The sequence below is a fragment of the Sus scrofa genome, chromosome 12, assembly GCF_000003025.6.
Source record: "Sus scrofa isolate TJ Tabasco breed Duroc chromosome 12, Sscrofa11.1, whole genome shotgun sequence".
In the NCBI taxonomy this organism is placed as follows: Eukaryota; Metazoa; Chordata; class Mammalia; order Artiodactyla; family Suidae; genus Sus; species Sus scrofa.
Genome location: NC_010454.4, coordinates 16,579,712 through 16,597,565, shown reverse-complemented (window position 1 = coordinate 16,597,565; position 17,854 = coordinate 16,579,712). Strand labels below are relative to the sequence as shown.

At 35.0% G+C, this 17,854-nt stretch overlaps 1 protein-coding gene across 1 annotated transcript in view; it reads left to right on the top strand.

The window, feature by feature from the left end:
• LOC100624995 (EF-hand calcium-binding domain-containing protein 13-like) overlaps positions 1-1,744 on the top strand; it is an 83,632-nt gene extending 81,888 nt beyond the window's left edge. Inside the window, 3 exon segments of the mRNA XM_021066303.1 lie at positions 290-334; positions 337-432; positions 1,668-1,744. Of these exon segments, the coding sequence (XP_020921962.1) occupies positions 290-334; positions 337-432; positions 1,668-1,744 (218 nt within the window).

The following is a 17,854-nucleotide window of genomic DNA, read 5'->3' as shown; positions in this document are numbered from 1 at the left end:
ACATGTAAAAGACATAACTAATATTTAAGAAATTATTACAGCTTATTCAGTATTTAATGGATGAATAGATTCAGAAAATTCACCATATTCTCTTTGCCATGAAATTTTTTGGTTTCAAATGCTGCTAAAAATAAATGGGTTATCTGTTATAAATGAAAATTTGGGGTTTTTTTTCCTATAGGGATTTTGGTTAAAATAAATAATTTGAGAGTTTACCTATAGTGGACTTTGGGCAAATTATTTTGGATTAAAAATATATAATTTTGTATATATTTATTTATCTCTGTAGGGTTTAAAGAAGCTGCTCATATCTTGTCACATGTTGATAATGGCAGATGGGTATACCTAACTTGGAGTGTACCCTGAAAAGTCTGAATATTTATTTAACTGAGGAGGACTGCAGTGGAACCCTTAGACTTAGTGACATCAGCGGTGAACATTTTTTGGCCTGAGATTCTTTTCACTTTTTTCCCTTAATGGGAATCAGTCTCAGAGTGTATTAGAGTGTATGTATGAGGGCAAGATGCTAAAGGGAGTTATACTGAAGTTAGATTGATACAAATTAGAGGCATAATAGTCTACTAATTTAAATATTTGTTGACTATATCTAAATGTTCATATTCATCTTGATATTATATATGCTTATTTAGATATAAATGTTATCCATCACTTTGTTATAAGCATGGGTGGGAAAATTCCATGTACTATGTATTAAAACAAAAACAGCATGAACTGCTTTGTTTTGTTATGTAATCTTTCTTCAGAGGAAATCCACTTTTATTTGTCCTTTTAGAGCACTTGTCCCCCTGCCCTTTTTTTTTTTTTTTTTTTTTTTTGTCTTTTTAGGGCTGCACCCATGGCATATGGAAGTTTCCAGGCTAGGGTTTGAATCAGAGCTGCAGCTGCTGGCCTACACCACAGCCACAGCAATGCCATATCCAGGTCACGCCTGCAACCTACACCACAGCTCATGGCAACACTGGATTCTTAACCCACTGAGCGGGGCCAGGGATTGAACCATCACCCTCATGGATACTAGTCTGGTTCATTACCATTGAGCCACAGTGGGAACTCATGGATTTTTCTTTACAAATTAAAGTCTCCTTAATGTTGATACAGCCCTAAATTTTCTGCTGTGATTATATTATTATATCTTACTGTGTGTGTGTGTGTGTGTCTGTGTGTGTGTGTGTGTGTGTCTATGTGTGTGTTTGTGTGTATTCTAATAGTTAACATTGTCACCTCTGGCTTAGAGTGCCTCAGTTCAGATATAGCCTCTAGCACTTTCTTGGCTTTAGTGACCTGGATAAGTTATTTAATTTCTCTTTGCTTTCATCTTTTAAAAATAGTCATGTGTCATGGAATTTTTGTGAAAATTGCAGGGTTACTACATGTAAAGCACCATAAAAGGATGCCTAGTGTATATAAGGAACTCAAAAGTTATATAAGTTCTTGCGTTTAAGAACTCAAGAAATGTCAGCTACTAATATCATTAATTGTTCAGTGATGGTTCCTAAAAGTATGAAAAGTTCTATTTAAATAATTTCAACCATTTGAGACAGAAAATGAACTAAAATGGAATTTAGGTAACTATTGTAAAGCCTTTATTTCATGAGCCAATTTAGAATCAGGTTTTTAGTGCCAGTGTGTTGCTTTTGACATTCCAGATAATGAGGAGGATTTAAAAGATTTCTTAAAGGAAATTAAAGAGAGTTCACATTTCAAAGAATCTATAGATAAGTGAATTCTTCTAGTTCAAACAGAAATAACTGTAAAGATAATGAAATGACATTTAAAAATCACTATGTGATTTTAAATTTTTAAATTTTTAGTCTCTATAGTTTCAGAATTTCAAAAGCTTATGAAATAGAAATAATACAAGAATATAAAAATAAGTGAAGAAAATGGGGGGAAGGTTATAATGAAGGGAAAAAAAAGAGAGACAAAATTGAAGAAGATTCATAGTAATTGCCCTTGTTGGTACTATGGAGTCCTTCCTCATGAAGAGTTAAGTTTTCCTTCATTCAGGAAGTTCTGGGTATAAATTATATTAGGTCTGGAAATTGGATAAGGGACCACTACTTTTTGCTTTGTTATCTCAAGACAGGCCTCTAGAGTTTTCAAATGTACCCAACTGGATAGCCTGTCTATTTTATTTATAAAAATCTTAACTCAGTTCCCCTAAGTCCAGTATTAATCCCTGTATCATTCTTATTACCGTATTGTATCTGTTTCCTAACCAGAGGTATTTTGACCTTGCTATTTAAATTCTATTACTTGGCCCTTCTCCCCAAGGTTCCTCTTATTCTTCTTGAAACTTAGGAGAGAGCATTTTAATACCAGCATCTTTTCCTAATCCCAAGTCTACAGAGAACACCTACCAAAGAACTCCATAGATGCAGATACTCCTATTGATGATGTATTTCTAAATGCTTTGGAGAAATAAATGTGTTTTTTCCCCACACTTTAATATCTCTAAAATTGGAATGCCTTAAATAATCTGACATTTTTAACAGATGTACATTTTTTGTCGAGATATAGTTCACATACCACAAAATATATTCTTAAGTGCACAATACAGTGGTTTTTAGTAAATTCACAAAGTTGTACAACTATCACCATTCTAATTCCAGGAAATTTTCATTACCTGAAAAAGAAATCCCATATCCTTTAGCAATTAATCTATTCCCAACTCTCCCAAGCCAATGACACCCATTAATCTACTTTCTATTTGTGTGGATTTGCCTATTTTGAACATCTCATATAAATAAAATCATACAATATATGGCCTTTTGTGCCTGATTTCTTTCATTTAGCATTTGATTTTCAAGATTCCTCTGTGTTACAGCATGAATCAGTACTTCATTCTTTTTTGTGGTAGAATAATATTCTATTATATGCATATGGCACAATTTGTTTAGACATTTATCAGTTCATAGACATTGGATTGTTTTAATTTTTCAGCCATCATGAACAGTTCTCTTATGAATATTTGCGTACTTTTTTTTTTTTTTTTTTTTTTTTTGCCTTTTGAGCTTTTAGGGCTGCACTTGCAGCGTATGGAAGTTCCCAGGCTAGGGGTCTTATCAGAGCTGTTGCTACCGTCCTATACCGGAGCCACAGCAACGCCAGATCTGAGCTGCATCTGTGACCTACATCACAGCTCACAGCAATGCCAGATCCTTAACCCACTGAGCGAGGCCAGGGACCAAACCTGCCACCTCATGGTTCCTAGTTGGATTCGTTTCCACTGCGCCACGACAGGAACCCCAATATTTGTGTAAAATTTTTGAGTGCAGGTTTTTGCGTGGACATTTATCTCATTTCCTTTGGGTATATCTAGGAATAGAATTACTGGGTCATGTGATAACTGTATGTTTAACTTCTTGAGGTACTGCAAAGTACTGCAAAGTAGCTGCACCATTTTACATTCCCATTAGCAATGCATAATTTCTTATAACACTCATTATTTCCTGTCTTTTAAATTATAACCATGATAATAGGAATAAAATATCTCACTGGGGTTTTGATTTTCATTTGTCTGATGGCTAATGATGTTGAGCATCTTTTCATAGACCTATTGGATATATATATATCTATCCAATATATACATATAATATCTTCTTTGGAGAATGTTTGCTCATGTTTAAACTGGGTTATTTGTCAGGTTGTAAGTTTTTGTTTGTTTGTTTGTTTTTGCTTTTTAGGGCCACACTCGTGGCATTTGGCAGTTCCCATGCTAGGGGTCAAATAGGAGCTACAGCTGCCAGCCTATGCCACAGCCACAGCAAGGCAGGATCTGAGGCACATCTGGTCTTAAATGACACAATAGAGCAGGTGGACCTACTAGATAAATATAGAACATTTCATCCAAAGTCAGTAGAATGCACCTTTTTTTTAAGTGCACATGGAGTAGTATCCAAAACAGATCATGTGCTAGGCACAAAAAAATCTCAGTAAACTTAAGATTGAAATCATATCAAGCATTTTTTCCAACCACATTATGAAACTAGAAAGCTTGCAGTTGCAAGGAAAAATTGCAAAAATACAAAAGCATGGAGTCTAAACAATATGCTACTAAACAACCAATGCATCACTAAATATCTCAAAGAAGAAATTAAAAATACCTTGAGACAAATGAAAATGGACTATAGTGATCCAAAATCTTAGTATAAGGAAAGTAGTACTAAGAGGGAGGTTTATAGTGATACACGCCTACCTCAGGAAATGAGGATTCTCAAATAAACAATCTAATATTACACCTAAAGTATCTAGAAAAAAATATCAAACAAAGCCCAATTTTTTTAGAAAGGAGAGATCATAAAATTCAGAGCAAAAATAAATTAAATATAAGTAAAAAAAAAAAGAAAATCAATGAAACTAAGCTGATATTTTGAAAAGATAGACAACATTGATTTAGCTGGGATCAAAAAAAGAAAGAGAGGAGTTCCCATTGTGACAGAGTGGAAATGAATGTGACTAGTATCTATGAGGATGTGGGTTTAATCCCTGGCTTTGCTCAGTGGGTCGGGGGTCTGGCGTTGCTATGAGCTGTGGTGTAGGTCACAGACACAGCTTGGATCCTGAGTTGCTGTGGCTGTGGCATAGGCCAGCAGCTGTAGCTCCGATTTGACCCCTAGCCTGGGAACTTCCATATGGCACAAGTGCAGCCCCAAAAAGAAAAAGAAAAAAAAAGAAAAAAAGAGGGCCCAAATAAATGAGAAATGAAAGAAAAATTGCAATCAACCCCACAGAAATACAAAGGATTATGAGATTATTATAAATGAATACATGCCAATAAAATGGACAACTGAGAAAAAAATGGATTCATTCCTAGAAATGTATGCTCTTCCAAGACTTAATAGGAAGAAATATAAAATATGAACAGGCCAATTACAGAACATATCTCAACATAATAAAGGCCACGTATGACAAACTCATAGCCAACATCATACTCAATAGCTGCAAGTTTTTCTTCTGTGATCAGAAACAAGATACAGATGTCCACTCTCACCTCTTTTATTCACCTTAGTACTGGAAGTTCTAGCCACATCAATCAGAGGAGAAAATAAATAAAAGGAGTCCAAGGTGGAAAGGAGAAAGTAAAAATGTAATTGTTTGCAGATCACATGGTGCTATATATAAAAAATTCTAAAGATGCTACCAAAAACTGTTAGAACTAATAAATGAATTCAGTAAAGTTCCAGGATGAAAAATTAATGTAGAGAAATCTGTTGTCTTTCTATACACTAACAAGTCCAGCATAGGTGGATATTCTGAGTGCACTTAAAAAAATGTGTATTCTGTAGTTGTTGGATACTGGTCTATAAATATCAATTAGGTTATATTTTTGCTAGTTTTGTTGAATTTTCTAATTTTTACTGATGTTTATTCTACTTGTTCTATTAATTGCTAAGTGCAAGGTGTTCAAGTCTCCAATTCTGATTGTGGGTCCATCTATTCCTCTCTTTAATTCTGTCAGCTTACTTTATTTTGAAAGCTATTGTTAGATAAGTACACATTTGATATTATTGCAAAATTTACAGATATGACCCTTTGGAATATAGTTTTTCTATTTTTCTTTTTATCTTATTTATTTATTTTTTTGCTCTTTTCTTTCTTTCCCCCAATTTACTTACTTACATTTATACCTTTTTTTGTGTATACTTCTTGTGAGCTGTTATAACATTTTAGGAAGAGAGCAGGACTTAAATAAATACACGTATTGCCTTTTCTTTTAAGTATAGTTCTACATATTATGAGATTTTTGCCCCCTTATCTTTAAATATAGAGGAGAAACATGAACATTTCTCTCTATCTTCTTCCCAGGAGATAAAGATCAATTTTACAAGAACAACATTCACAAAAATGAACCTACAAGTATTTCTGATCTTCAGCAGAATTTAAATGCCATACGAATTTATCTAACAGATGATAAAATAAAGACAGCTTTGGATGATACTAATCCTAATGGTGAGTTATTATGTCATTTTTTGCCAAAAAACTGTATTTCAGAAGATGCTTTACCATAAATTTCCAAGAAGATACACCCCATATATATTTTAAAAGAAAAGTGAAAATGTTTTTTCTTATCTTTAATTGATGCATTTGTTTTGAAGAATTGATTTTCAAAGTAATATCTCCAGTAGCTTTTATTTTGGCTAATCTGCTTGTCACATATGTCACAAGATGATTACCAGTCCTTCACTTTATTTTTGTGTTTATAGCTCTGGTTTTATAACAGCAAGTGGTCTTTTTAACAGAATATCTACATTTTTTATTTCTTTTTTTAAAAAAATAAGATGAAGTGAATTTTAAGGATTTTATCAGAGAATTGAGCAACACTGATGAATTTACTGAATGCCAAAGTAAGTTTGAAATTTGAAATGAATTTGAACAGAAACTCATGTTTATGGATTGGTATAGGTATGTGGGTATAAATTATGTATATACTTTATTGGGCACCTCTTTTATTTCCTCATTTAAACGTAGTAGTTGTTATGTATTTTAAAAACCAGGTTTTCAAATTTAGGAACACGTATTTTTCATAATATTCTTGAGCTACTTTAAAACCTGTTATCTCTGTAGTTATTTATTCTTTTTCATGTGCTTTCTTTTTTCTTTACCAATCCTGTCAAATATTTTCTTTTCTCTCTCTCTCTCTTTTTTTTTTTTTTTTTTGTCTATTTGTCTTTTCTAAGGCTGCACCCTCGCATATGGATGTTTGCAGGCTAGGATCTAGTCAGAGATGTAGCCACTGGCCTACGCCACAGCCACAGCAATGCCAGATCCGAGCCACATCTGTGACCTACACCACAGTTCACGGCAGTGCCGGATCCTTAACCCACTGAGCGAGCCCAGGGATCGAACCTGCAACCTCATGGTTCCTAGTCAGATTTACTAACCACTGAGCCATGACGGGAACGCCAGATTTTCTTTTCATTATGAAAAGTAATCAGGTTTTGGTTTCTTTAATACTTTTAGTGACTTTTGCCCTCTTTTGTTCTTTCTTTCTTTATTTGCATTTACTCTCTAGCTCTTTGTCAAAAACTTTAGCTAAATGCTTAATTAGTTTTAGTCTGTTTTGGTATTTCAACACAATTCTGTCATGAAGACACTAAAAAAGCCTAAGTGTCTCACAGACACTGAGACTTGGAATCGTAATCCTAAGATTGAAGTTTTAAAATAAGTACTAAAATAGGTATATTCTCTCTAACTTAATCTGTAACTTGAATGCAATTCCAATCAATATTTCAGAATAATTTTTTTGTGAACCTTGACAAAATAATTCTGAGATTTTGGGGAAGCTAAGACCATTTTGAGAAAAGAATAATGATGGGAAGCTTGCTTTATCAGCTATTAGTACATATTATAATACTACTATAATAAAGTTTTACAGATAGTCCAATGCATCACAATGTAGTTACCTAGTAGAGACTCCTATTTATGGAAACTCGATATATGACAGAGATGATATCAATAGTCAGTGGGAAAAAGATATGTTATTTATTTTATGATTTGGGAAAACTGTCTCAGTATGTGGAAGAAAATAAAATCGAATCCCTACTTCACGCCATATACAAAAATAATCTCCAAATGAATTGAATTAATCTGAAAGGTAAAACTATAAAACTGATGGATAAAATATTATGCCTGGTGGCTGTGGTTAATTTCTTAAAAATAATACTTTCAAATGTATAACCATAGAGTAGAAAAGGATTTGATTACATCATAATTAAGGATTTATGGTAAATGAAGGATCTAAAAAGTTACCAGATATGTAACAAATTAGAAGATAATTACAACTTTTAGGACTAACAAAAGGTTATTATTTTGAATATATAAGGAAATTATGCAAAAGAGTAGGCAAAGGAAAAAATTCATTAGAAAATAAGGTAAGAAGTCATTATACAGAAGGAGAAACCCAAATGGCTAAATATGTATATGAAGAGAGTTGGGAATATGCAAGAATTTCAGGTGGGTAGGTAAAATAGTGTGTAGTGAATCATTCTGTGTAGCAATCTAGCAGTACTTGTCAAATTAAGTAGGGATATTTAATAGGACTCAATAATTGTCTTAAGTAAATAGCCCAGAGAAGTTTCTTGTAGAGACATGTACAAGAATGGTCATTGCAATACTGTTTATGAGAAGAAAGAAATGAAAGTAACCTAGGTGCCCAACACTAGGGGCATGGTCAAATAAAATATGGTCTACACAGGGAGTCCTCTGGTGGTGCAGCAGGTTAAGGATCTGGTGATGTCACTGCTGTGGCTTGAGTCACAGCTGTGGTACAGGTTTGACCCCTGGCCTGGAACTTCCCCATGCCATGGATGTGGCCAAAAAAAAATATGGTCGATATATACAGAAAATCACAAACAATAAACTCGATTTATATTTGCACCATGGAGAGACCTCAGTAGTGAAACCACACTCCTTCTTGGATGGGCTTTCAACCCAGCCAAAACTCAGATAGGGACTCGAACCGATGGGCTAGAACTCCAACCCAGCCAAAACTCAGATTGCAGCTTGAACCCAGAAACCATGGACTGGGGCTCAAACCCACTCACACCTCAGATTGGGACTTGAACCTGTGATCCCTGACTTAGGAGGAGACTTGAACCCACTGTTATGTAATTGAAACTGATCACCTGGTGTCCAGACTTACTGAAGCTTAGGTTCTTTTGTCCTGTCTCAGAAAGAATTCAGTGTGAGGCAAAATAGCAGGCAAAGAATGAGTTTATTAATACAGGATGCTTGTGAGATACAAGTGGGCTGGTGAAGGAATGCAGCAGCCCTGAGAACAAACAGGGCTACATTTTTATAATGAAATAAAAAGTGGGGAGGGGAGAAGACCATCTTCTTCCTCATTTCTGGGGAGACGTAAGGCTCCCATCATTAGTGCCTCCTTTCACCCTGTATGGTTTAACTGGGACTGTCATAGCACTATTTAAATCATATGTATATTAGGGAGTTCCCGTCGTGGCGCAGTGGTTAACGAGTTTAACTAAGAACCATGAGGTTGTGGGTTCGATCCCTGGCCTTGATCAGTGGGTTAAGGATCCGGCATTGCCATGAGCTGTGGTATAGGTCACAGACGCAGCTCAGATCCCGCGTTGCTGTAGCTCTGGTGTAGGCCAGTGGCTACGGCTCCAATTAGACCCCTAGCCTGGGAACCTCCATATGCCGTGGCATTGGCCCAAGAAATGGCAAAAAGACAAAAAAAAAAAAAAGAAAAAAAATCATATGTATATTAACAAAAGGGTGGTAACATATACTACAATATGGTAATTTATCTCAGGTTTTGGTATAATGTCCTCTTCACCTATTTTTTCCCCTTCACCTATATTTCTTCCTTGGCTACATGCAGAAATGCTACTCTTAAGGACTATTAACTCTCTGACTTCATATAACGAAATTTAGACCCCATGTCGTGTCTATTTTATTGTGTTCTAACTATCAGGGCTTGTGGCTTGAGCGTATCTGGAGCTTAGATACACCTAGTCTAAATCATTGCTGGGTTACTGGATTCTTTTCTTGAGTAGTCATTAGCTTGCAACAGTCTCCAAAACGTCCTTAAAATTCCCTTTCTGTTTTAATTCTCTAGTGGGATTACTAAATTATTTAATTATCATACTCTATCCCCATCAGTAGCATTCAGTTCAGGGAAAGAAAAAGAAGAAATAGAATAAATGTGTAGCAAAAATGATTTATATAAATTAGATTTATACCAATGTCCATTATATATATTTTCAAGTGAACAAATAAATCTGAAGAGAAAAATGAGAGATAGATTGAAAGAGATTGAAGTGACAATATTAACAAGCTTTATTTAAGAAACAGGCATAGTATTTTATTTCTTAAAAGCACAGAATACACATTCTTTTCAAATGCCTATGAATATTTAAGCAAATGGATGATGTATTTAAGCACAAAGAAAAATTTCATTGAATTCTAAAAATCAGAAGGCATTCATTCAGAGTACGTAGTCTCACCATTAGGTAGTAACATTAAAATTATTTTTATGTTACCGAAAGCAAATGTTCTAAGTAATTCTTTGGTTAAAGAATAAATAAAAGAAGAAATTAGAAATTTTTGAAATGAATGAAAGCTGTACATATCAAAACATAAAGTGTGATGAAAACAATCTTATAAGAAAATTTGTAGCATCAAATGTTTTTTATTAGACGTCAAGAAAATTAAAAATAATTTATTTTAAATGTTCAACTCATGAAGCTCACCAGCAGCATCAACAACAAAACAGCAAAACAATCATCCTGCCCTCAAAATGGTAGGCAGAAATTAATAAAGTTGAAAGTAAATGTTAGTGGAAGTAGAACACACACAGAAAAATGTAATTGTTCACATAACCAAATCTTAGTTCTTTAAAAAGACCAATAAAATAGAGAACTGTTTAGGCAGCATGATGAAGGAAAACAGTAGAGAGGACATAAGTAAGACAGTTTTTACTCAAATACAAAGGCAATTAAAAATGAAACTGAATAAAATTAAGTTAATATCGATTTATTGGTATCAACATCACTGTCATTCTTTCTAAACATTGGATAAGGAGGGAAAGGGCTGCCTTTCTGGGGGGCCATGCCTGTAGCATGCAGAGATTTTGTGGCCAGGGACTGAACCCACACCACAGCAGTGATCTGAATCATAGCAGTACTTGAGCCTTAACCACTAGGCTACCAGGAACTCCGAGGGCTGCCCTTTTTACTTTTAGTTGATTTTTTTTTATTAAAATGTAGTTGATTTACAAGGTTGTGACAATTTCTGCTATACAGCAAAGTGACTAATACATATATATAGACCCATACATATGTATACATTCCCTTTCTTATATTATCTTCCATCATGGTCAATCCAAAGAGACTGGATATAGATCCCAGTGCTATACAGTAGGACTTCATTGCTTATCCATTCTAAATGTAATAGTTTGCATCTACTAACCCCCAAATCCCAGTCCATCCCACTCCCTCCCCACTTCTCCTTGGCAACCACAAGTCTGTTCTCTATATCTATGAGTCTATTTCTGTTTTGTAGATAGGGTCATTTGTGCCATATTTTAGATTCCACATGTAAGTGATAGCATATTATATTTGTCTTTCTCTTTCTGACTTACTCTACTTAGTAAGACAATGTCTATTTGCATCCATGTTGCTACAGATGGCATTATTTTGTTCTTTTTATGGCTGAGTAGTATTCCATTGTATATACATACTTTTTTTTTTTTTTTTTGCTTTTTAGGGTCACACCTGCAGCAGTTCCCAGGCTAGGGGTTGAATCAGAGCTGCTGGTCTACACCACAGTCACAGCAGTGCTGGATCCTTAACCCAGTGAGGCTGGGGATTGAACCCACATCTTCATGGGGATTAGTCTGGTTTGTAACCCATTGAGCCACAAGGGGAACTCCCTGTACCACACCTTTTTAATCCATTCATCCATTGATGGATATTTATGTTGTTTCCATGTCTTAGCTATTGTGACTAGTGCTGCTATGAAAAAAAGGGTGCATGTATCCTTTTGAATTGTAGTTTTGTCCAGATATATGCCCAGGAGTGGGATTGCTGAATCATATTGTAGTTCTATATTTTATTTTCTGAGAAACCTCCATCCTGTTTTCCATAGTGGTTTTTACCAATTCACATTCCCATCGACGGTGTAGGAGGGTTCCCTTTTCTCCACCCTCTCCAGCATTTGTTATTTATAGACTTATTAATGATGACCTTTCTGACAGGCATGAGGTCGTACCTCATTGTAGTTTTGATTTGCATTTCTTTAATAATTAGTGATGGTGAGCATTTTTTAATGTGCCTACTGGCCATCCATATGTCTTCTTTGGAGAAATGTCTATTTATGTCTTCTGCCCATTTTTTGATTGGGTTATTTGGTTTGCGGTTGAGTTGTTTATATATTTTGGAGATTAAGGCTTTGTCAGTCGCATTTTTTGCAACTATTTTCTCCCATTCTGTAATTTGTCTTTAAAAATTTTTTTTAAATGGTTTCCTTTGCTGTGCAAACACTTCTAAGTTTGATTAGGTCCCATTTGTTCATTTATGTTTTTATTTTTATTGCCTTGGAAGACTGACCTAAGAAGTATGGTTTATGTCAGAGAATGTTTTGCCTATATTCTCTTCTAGGAGTTTTATGGTGTCATGTCTTATGTTTAAGTCTTTAAGCCATTTTGAGTTTATTTTTGTGCATGGTGTGAGAGTGTGTTCTAGTTTCATTGATTTACATGGTGCTATCCAGTTTTCCCAGCACCATTTGCTGAAGAGACTGTCTTTTCCCCATAGGTGTTTGGGTTTATTTCTGGGCTCTCTATTCTGTTCCGTTGATCTTTTTGTCTGTTTTTGTACCAGTACCGCAGTGTCTTGATTACTATAGCTTTGTAATAGTGTCTGAAGTCTGAGAAAGTTAAGCCTCCTGCTTTTTTTTCCCCCCTCAGGATTGCTTTGGCAATTCTGGGACTTTTATCATTCCATATAAATTTTTGGATTATTTGTTCTAGTTCTGGGGGAAATGTCATGGGCAATTTGATAGGGATCACATTAAACCTGTAGATTGCTTTCAGGAGTATGTCCATTTTAACAATATTAATTCTTCCAATCCAGGAGCATGGGCTATCTTCTGTTTCTTTGAATCCTCTTTAATTTCCTTGATCAATGTTTTATAGTTCTCAGTGTATAAGTCTTTCACTTCCTTGGTCAGGTTTATTCCTAGGTATTTACATTTTGAGGTGTAATTTTAAAAGGTATTTTAAAAAATACTTTTTCTAATATTTCATTGTTGCTGTACAGAAATGCAACTGATTTCTGAATATTAACCTTGTATCCTGATACTTTGCTGAATTTGTTTATCAATTCAAGTAGTCTTTGTGTGGAGTCTTTAGGTTTTTTTTTTTCAGTTATGGCACTATTTTCTTTGGTATCACTTTGCTGTTTTGTAGCTTAGCTTCATGGATTGAACTAATAAAGTAAAATATTTCAGTGTTTCTTTTTTTCTAAGATAAACATTTAAACCTATGAATTTTGTGACTTTCAGTTTGGAGGTATTTCAGAGGCAAAACCTTCAAGAATGGGTATTGTAGAAGATAAATACTGATTTCATTTAAATCAAGTTGTTATTTGCTTATCTGGATGGATTAAGCAATTAAGTATCCTCACACTTTACTATTTCTCTCTCTTTTTCTCTCTCCCTCTCCCTCTCTCTCTCTCTCTATATATATATATAATATATATTATATATATATAGGAACAGAAGATGCATGGAACATTGTTAATAGTGTCTCTGATGGGAAAGTTGAAGTTAAAAATCTTTTATCTACCTTGGAGAACTTGGAGAAACCTTTGAATGAAGAACAATTTATGAACTCTGTAACAGATGGTGAGTACTTCACTTACCTCTCAGATTTTCACTTCAGAGTATATTATGTTCACACAGGATAATTTTTTAAAATGACAATGCTGTATGTTTAGGGAGGTTGTTAAAGAAGTATGTTCATATATTGGTCACTGTGATGAACTGTTAGAACTTGGAAAGTGTGTTGGTATTCTTTATTTGAGTAAGAGTATAAAAACAAGTAATCCTGTCCGTGTTTTAAAATCAGATGCTCATTTATTGTAGTGTAATGGTCACAATAACAAATATGATAAAGCCCTGCTTCCAGCATTAGATTCCAGAGACAGGGTATTTCTTATAGACAAAACTCCACCAACAACAGTGATATTTCCTGTGGGTTTTTCATAAATTCCATTCACAGCCTAAGTAAGGAAGTTGCTTTCTATTCTTTGTTTGTTAAAAAGATTGAATTTACATTTTTTTAGTTTATCATGAGTTTCCCAAACAACTTTTGTGTATCTCTTAAGATAGGACATATGAGGAGTTCCTGTTGTGGCACAGAGGTTAGTGAATCCGACTAGGAACCATGAGGTTGCAGGTTCGATCCCTGGCCTGGCTCAGTGGGTTAAGGATCCAGCATTGCCATGAGCTGTGGTGTAGGTTGCAGATGCAGCTCAGATCCCGTGTTGCCCAAGAAATGGCAAAAAGACAAAAAAAAAAAAAAAAAAAAAAAGATAGGACATATGAGTTTTTTCTTTCTTTCTTTCTTTCTTTTTTTTTCTTTTTTGTCTTTTTTGCCATTTCTTGGGCTGCTCCCACAGCATATGGAGGTTCCCAGGCTAGGGGTCTAATCAGAGCTGTAGCCGCCAGCCTACACCAGAGACACAGCAATGCAGGATCCAAGCCGCGTCTGCGACCTACACCACAGCTCACAGCAACGCCAGATCCTTAACCCACTGATCAAGGCCAGGGATCAAACCCACAACCTCATGGTTCCTAGTCAGATTCGTTAACCACTGAGCCACAACGGGAACTCCATAATTGATTTTTTTAACATTAAATGAAACCTGAATTTTTGGATTAAACCCATTTGGGTCTTGATTATTATTCTTTTTATTTTTCTAACAAAGTAGAAAATATTATTTTTCTAATACTTTGTTACAATTTTTCATCTCTATTTATGAATGAGATTAACCTGTAATTTTCTTTTCTTATACTATCATTGTCAGGCTTCAATGTCGATTTATCCTCATAATTTGAAAAGTATTCTTTATTTTTCCAAATCCTGAAATCGTTTGTGTAACATTGGAATTGCATATTCCTTTCGTGTCTAGTGGTATTCATAAAAGAAACCATTGAGCCTTGATAGTTCTTTTTGGATAGTTTTTTTTTTTATTACTAATCCATCTTTTTTCATGTCATATGATGATTAGCTTTTCTATTATTCTTGAAGTTAATTTTGGTAAGTTTTTTCCTAGGAGTTTGTACTTTTTATATGAAAAATTTGTTGGGAGTTCCCATGGTGGCTCAGCGGGTTACAAACCAGCCTAGTATCCATGAGGATGCAGGTTCCATCCCTGGCCTTGCTCAGTGGGTTACGGACCCAGGGTTTCCGTGAGCTGTGGTATAGGTTACACAGCTCAGATCTAGTGTTGCTGTGTCTGTTACATAGGCTGGAAGCTACAGCTCTAATTGGACCCCTAGCCTGGGAACTTCCATATGCTGTGGGTGCGGCCCTAAAAGGACAAAAAGAAAAAAGAAAAAAAAAAAAAAGAAAAATGTATTGTTATAAGCCATAAGGTCTCCAACAATAAATTCTTAGTACTTTTGTCATATTCATAACATCTACAGTAATGCTCCCATTTCATTCCTCATATTGGTTATTTTTATGTTTTTTTCTTTTTTAGGTCATTTATGCTAGTGTTTTATTAATTTTAATAACAACTTATTCTTGGCTTTCTCCTCTTTCGCATGAAACAATTTTTTCCCAAAGGAATTGAAGAAACATTTTTTCTCTACCTTTGCTCTCTTGTTATGTAAAGCATCTCTGTAGGAAATGCATTCTCTCATACTCTTTTTAGGTATTTATATATTCTTTAATGAAAATTACCATATATATTTTTGTGTGCTGTATAACCTGTGTATAATTATTTAAATCATGGTTCACATAGTGGGTTGTGAAATGAATTTAGTAAGTCCTGAATAGCATTTTAAAAAATTAAGTGGAATAATGTGAAATTCATTGTGAGATGTCAGATGCATGTCGTAAGGGTAAGTATTGCTTCAAAAAATTTATTTCTGTGTGTTCGCAATCTAAATGTATTAATTACTGTGAATTATGATCACAGAAGTTTGAAAGCTTAATCCTTGTCTTAATGAGTTTAAAATCTACTTTATTAAACCTTTATTTCTTAACTTGGCAGAAAGAAAAATCATTGTAAAAGATGTAATTGATATTTTTACTAATTCATCTCAACCATCAGCACCATTCAACAGTGAGTATGTAGAAAAATAAAGAATTTAAAGCAAGTTTCTAAGATCATCTGTGGTATTCTACTTTTTCTAAAATACAGTTTGTTTTGCCCTATATTTTCAATACTTTCTTTACATTTTCTCTACTTTGAGATGTTGCAATCTGCTTTGTTATTCCTTACAATATATATATTTTTTGTCTTTTTGAGGCCGCACCCATAGCATATGGAGGTTAATAGGCTAGGGGTCTAATTGAAGCTACAGCTGCCAGCCTACGCCACAGCCACAGCAACGCCAAGATCCTTAACCCACTGAGAGAGCCCAGGGATCAAACCCATGTCCTTATGGATGCTAGTCAGATTCGTTAACCACTGAGCCACGACAGGAACTCCCAGTTATTCCTTACAATATTTAATCTATACTTTGATAATTGTTAATTATGTAAAACTACCCAGAATGTATTTTCTTTTTTGTGATCTCGTTTAAAATTTTTTTAATTATTTTTTTATCAAAGTAACCTTGATCTATAACATTCTATAAGTTTCTTTCCTTTTTTCCTTTTATGGCTGCACCTACAGCATATGGAAGTTCCCAGGCTACAGGTTGAATTGGAGCTGCAGCTGAAGGCTACATTACAGCCATGGCAACACCAGATCCAAGTCATATCTTCGATCTATGCTGGACAACACAGCAATGCCAGATCCTTAACCCACTGAGCAAGACCAGGGATTGGACCCAGATCCTCACAGAGACAACAGTAGGTCATTAACCCACTGAGCCACAATGAGAACTCCCATTACCTACGTTTTATGTGTACAGCATTATATTTTTACTTCTGTATAAAGCATGATCAGCACCAAAAATTTATTTTTCTTCTGTTACCATACAATTAATCCTTTTACCCAGTTTGCCCTTCTCCCCACCCTTTTTCCTCTGGTAACCACTACACTGTTCTCTGAATCTATGTGTTTGTTTTTATTTGGTTTGGTTTGTTCATTTTTTAAAATATTTTACATATGAGTGACATCATACAGTATTTCTTTCTCCATGTAATTTATTTCACTTAGCATACTACCCTCAAGTTCCATCCATGTTGTTGCAAATGACAAGGTTTCATTCTTTTATGGCTTAGTAATATTCCATTGTGTCTGTACACACACACACACACACACACACACATCTTCTTTAGCCATTCATCCCCTGATGGCCTTTGAGTCGTTTCCATATCTTGGTTGTTATAAACAATGCTGTGATGCATATAGGGGTGCTTATATCTTTTCGAATTTGTGTTTTCATATTCTTCGGATAAATACCAAAAAGTGGGATAGCTGGAGTGGGATAACTGGGTCATATGGTAGTTCTTTTCTTTTTTTTTTTTTTTCTTTGTCTTTTTGGGGCCACACCCAAGGCATATGCAGATTCCCAGGCTAGGGGTTGAATAGGAGCTATACCCGCCAGCCTATGCCAGAGCCACAGCAGCACAATATCTGAGCTGTGTCTTCAACCCGTACACCACAGCTCAAGGCAACGACGGATCCTTAACCCACAGAGCTAGTCAGGGATAACCCATATCCTCATGGATGCTAGTCAGGTTCATTAACCTCTCAGCCACAACGGGAACTCTGGTAGTTCTATTTTTAATTTTTTTTTGATGAGTCTTCATATTATTTTCCATGGTAGCTGCACCAGTTTACATTCCCATCAACATTTCTCCACATCCTCACCACTTCACCAATACTTTGCATTTCTTGCCTTTTTAACAACGGCCGTTCTAATAGGTGTGGGTTGATATATCACTGTGGTTTTTATTACATTTCCTTAATAACTAGTGATATTGAACATTTTTTCATGTGCCTCTTGGCCATTTATATGTCATCTTTGGGGAAAATGTCTTTTTAGAACCTCTCCCATTTTTATTTTTTATTATTTTTTTAAAAACTTTTTTGTCTTTTGACCTTTTAGGGCCACACCCATGTCACATGGAGGTTCCCAGGCTAGCGGTCTAATCGGAGCTGTAGCCGTCAGCCTATGCCAG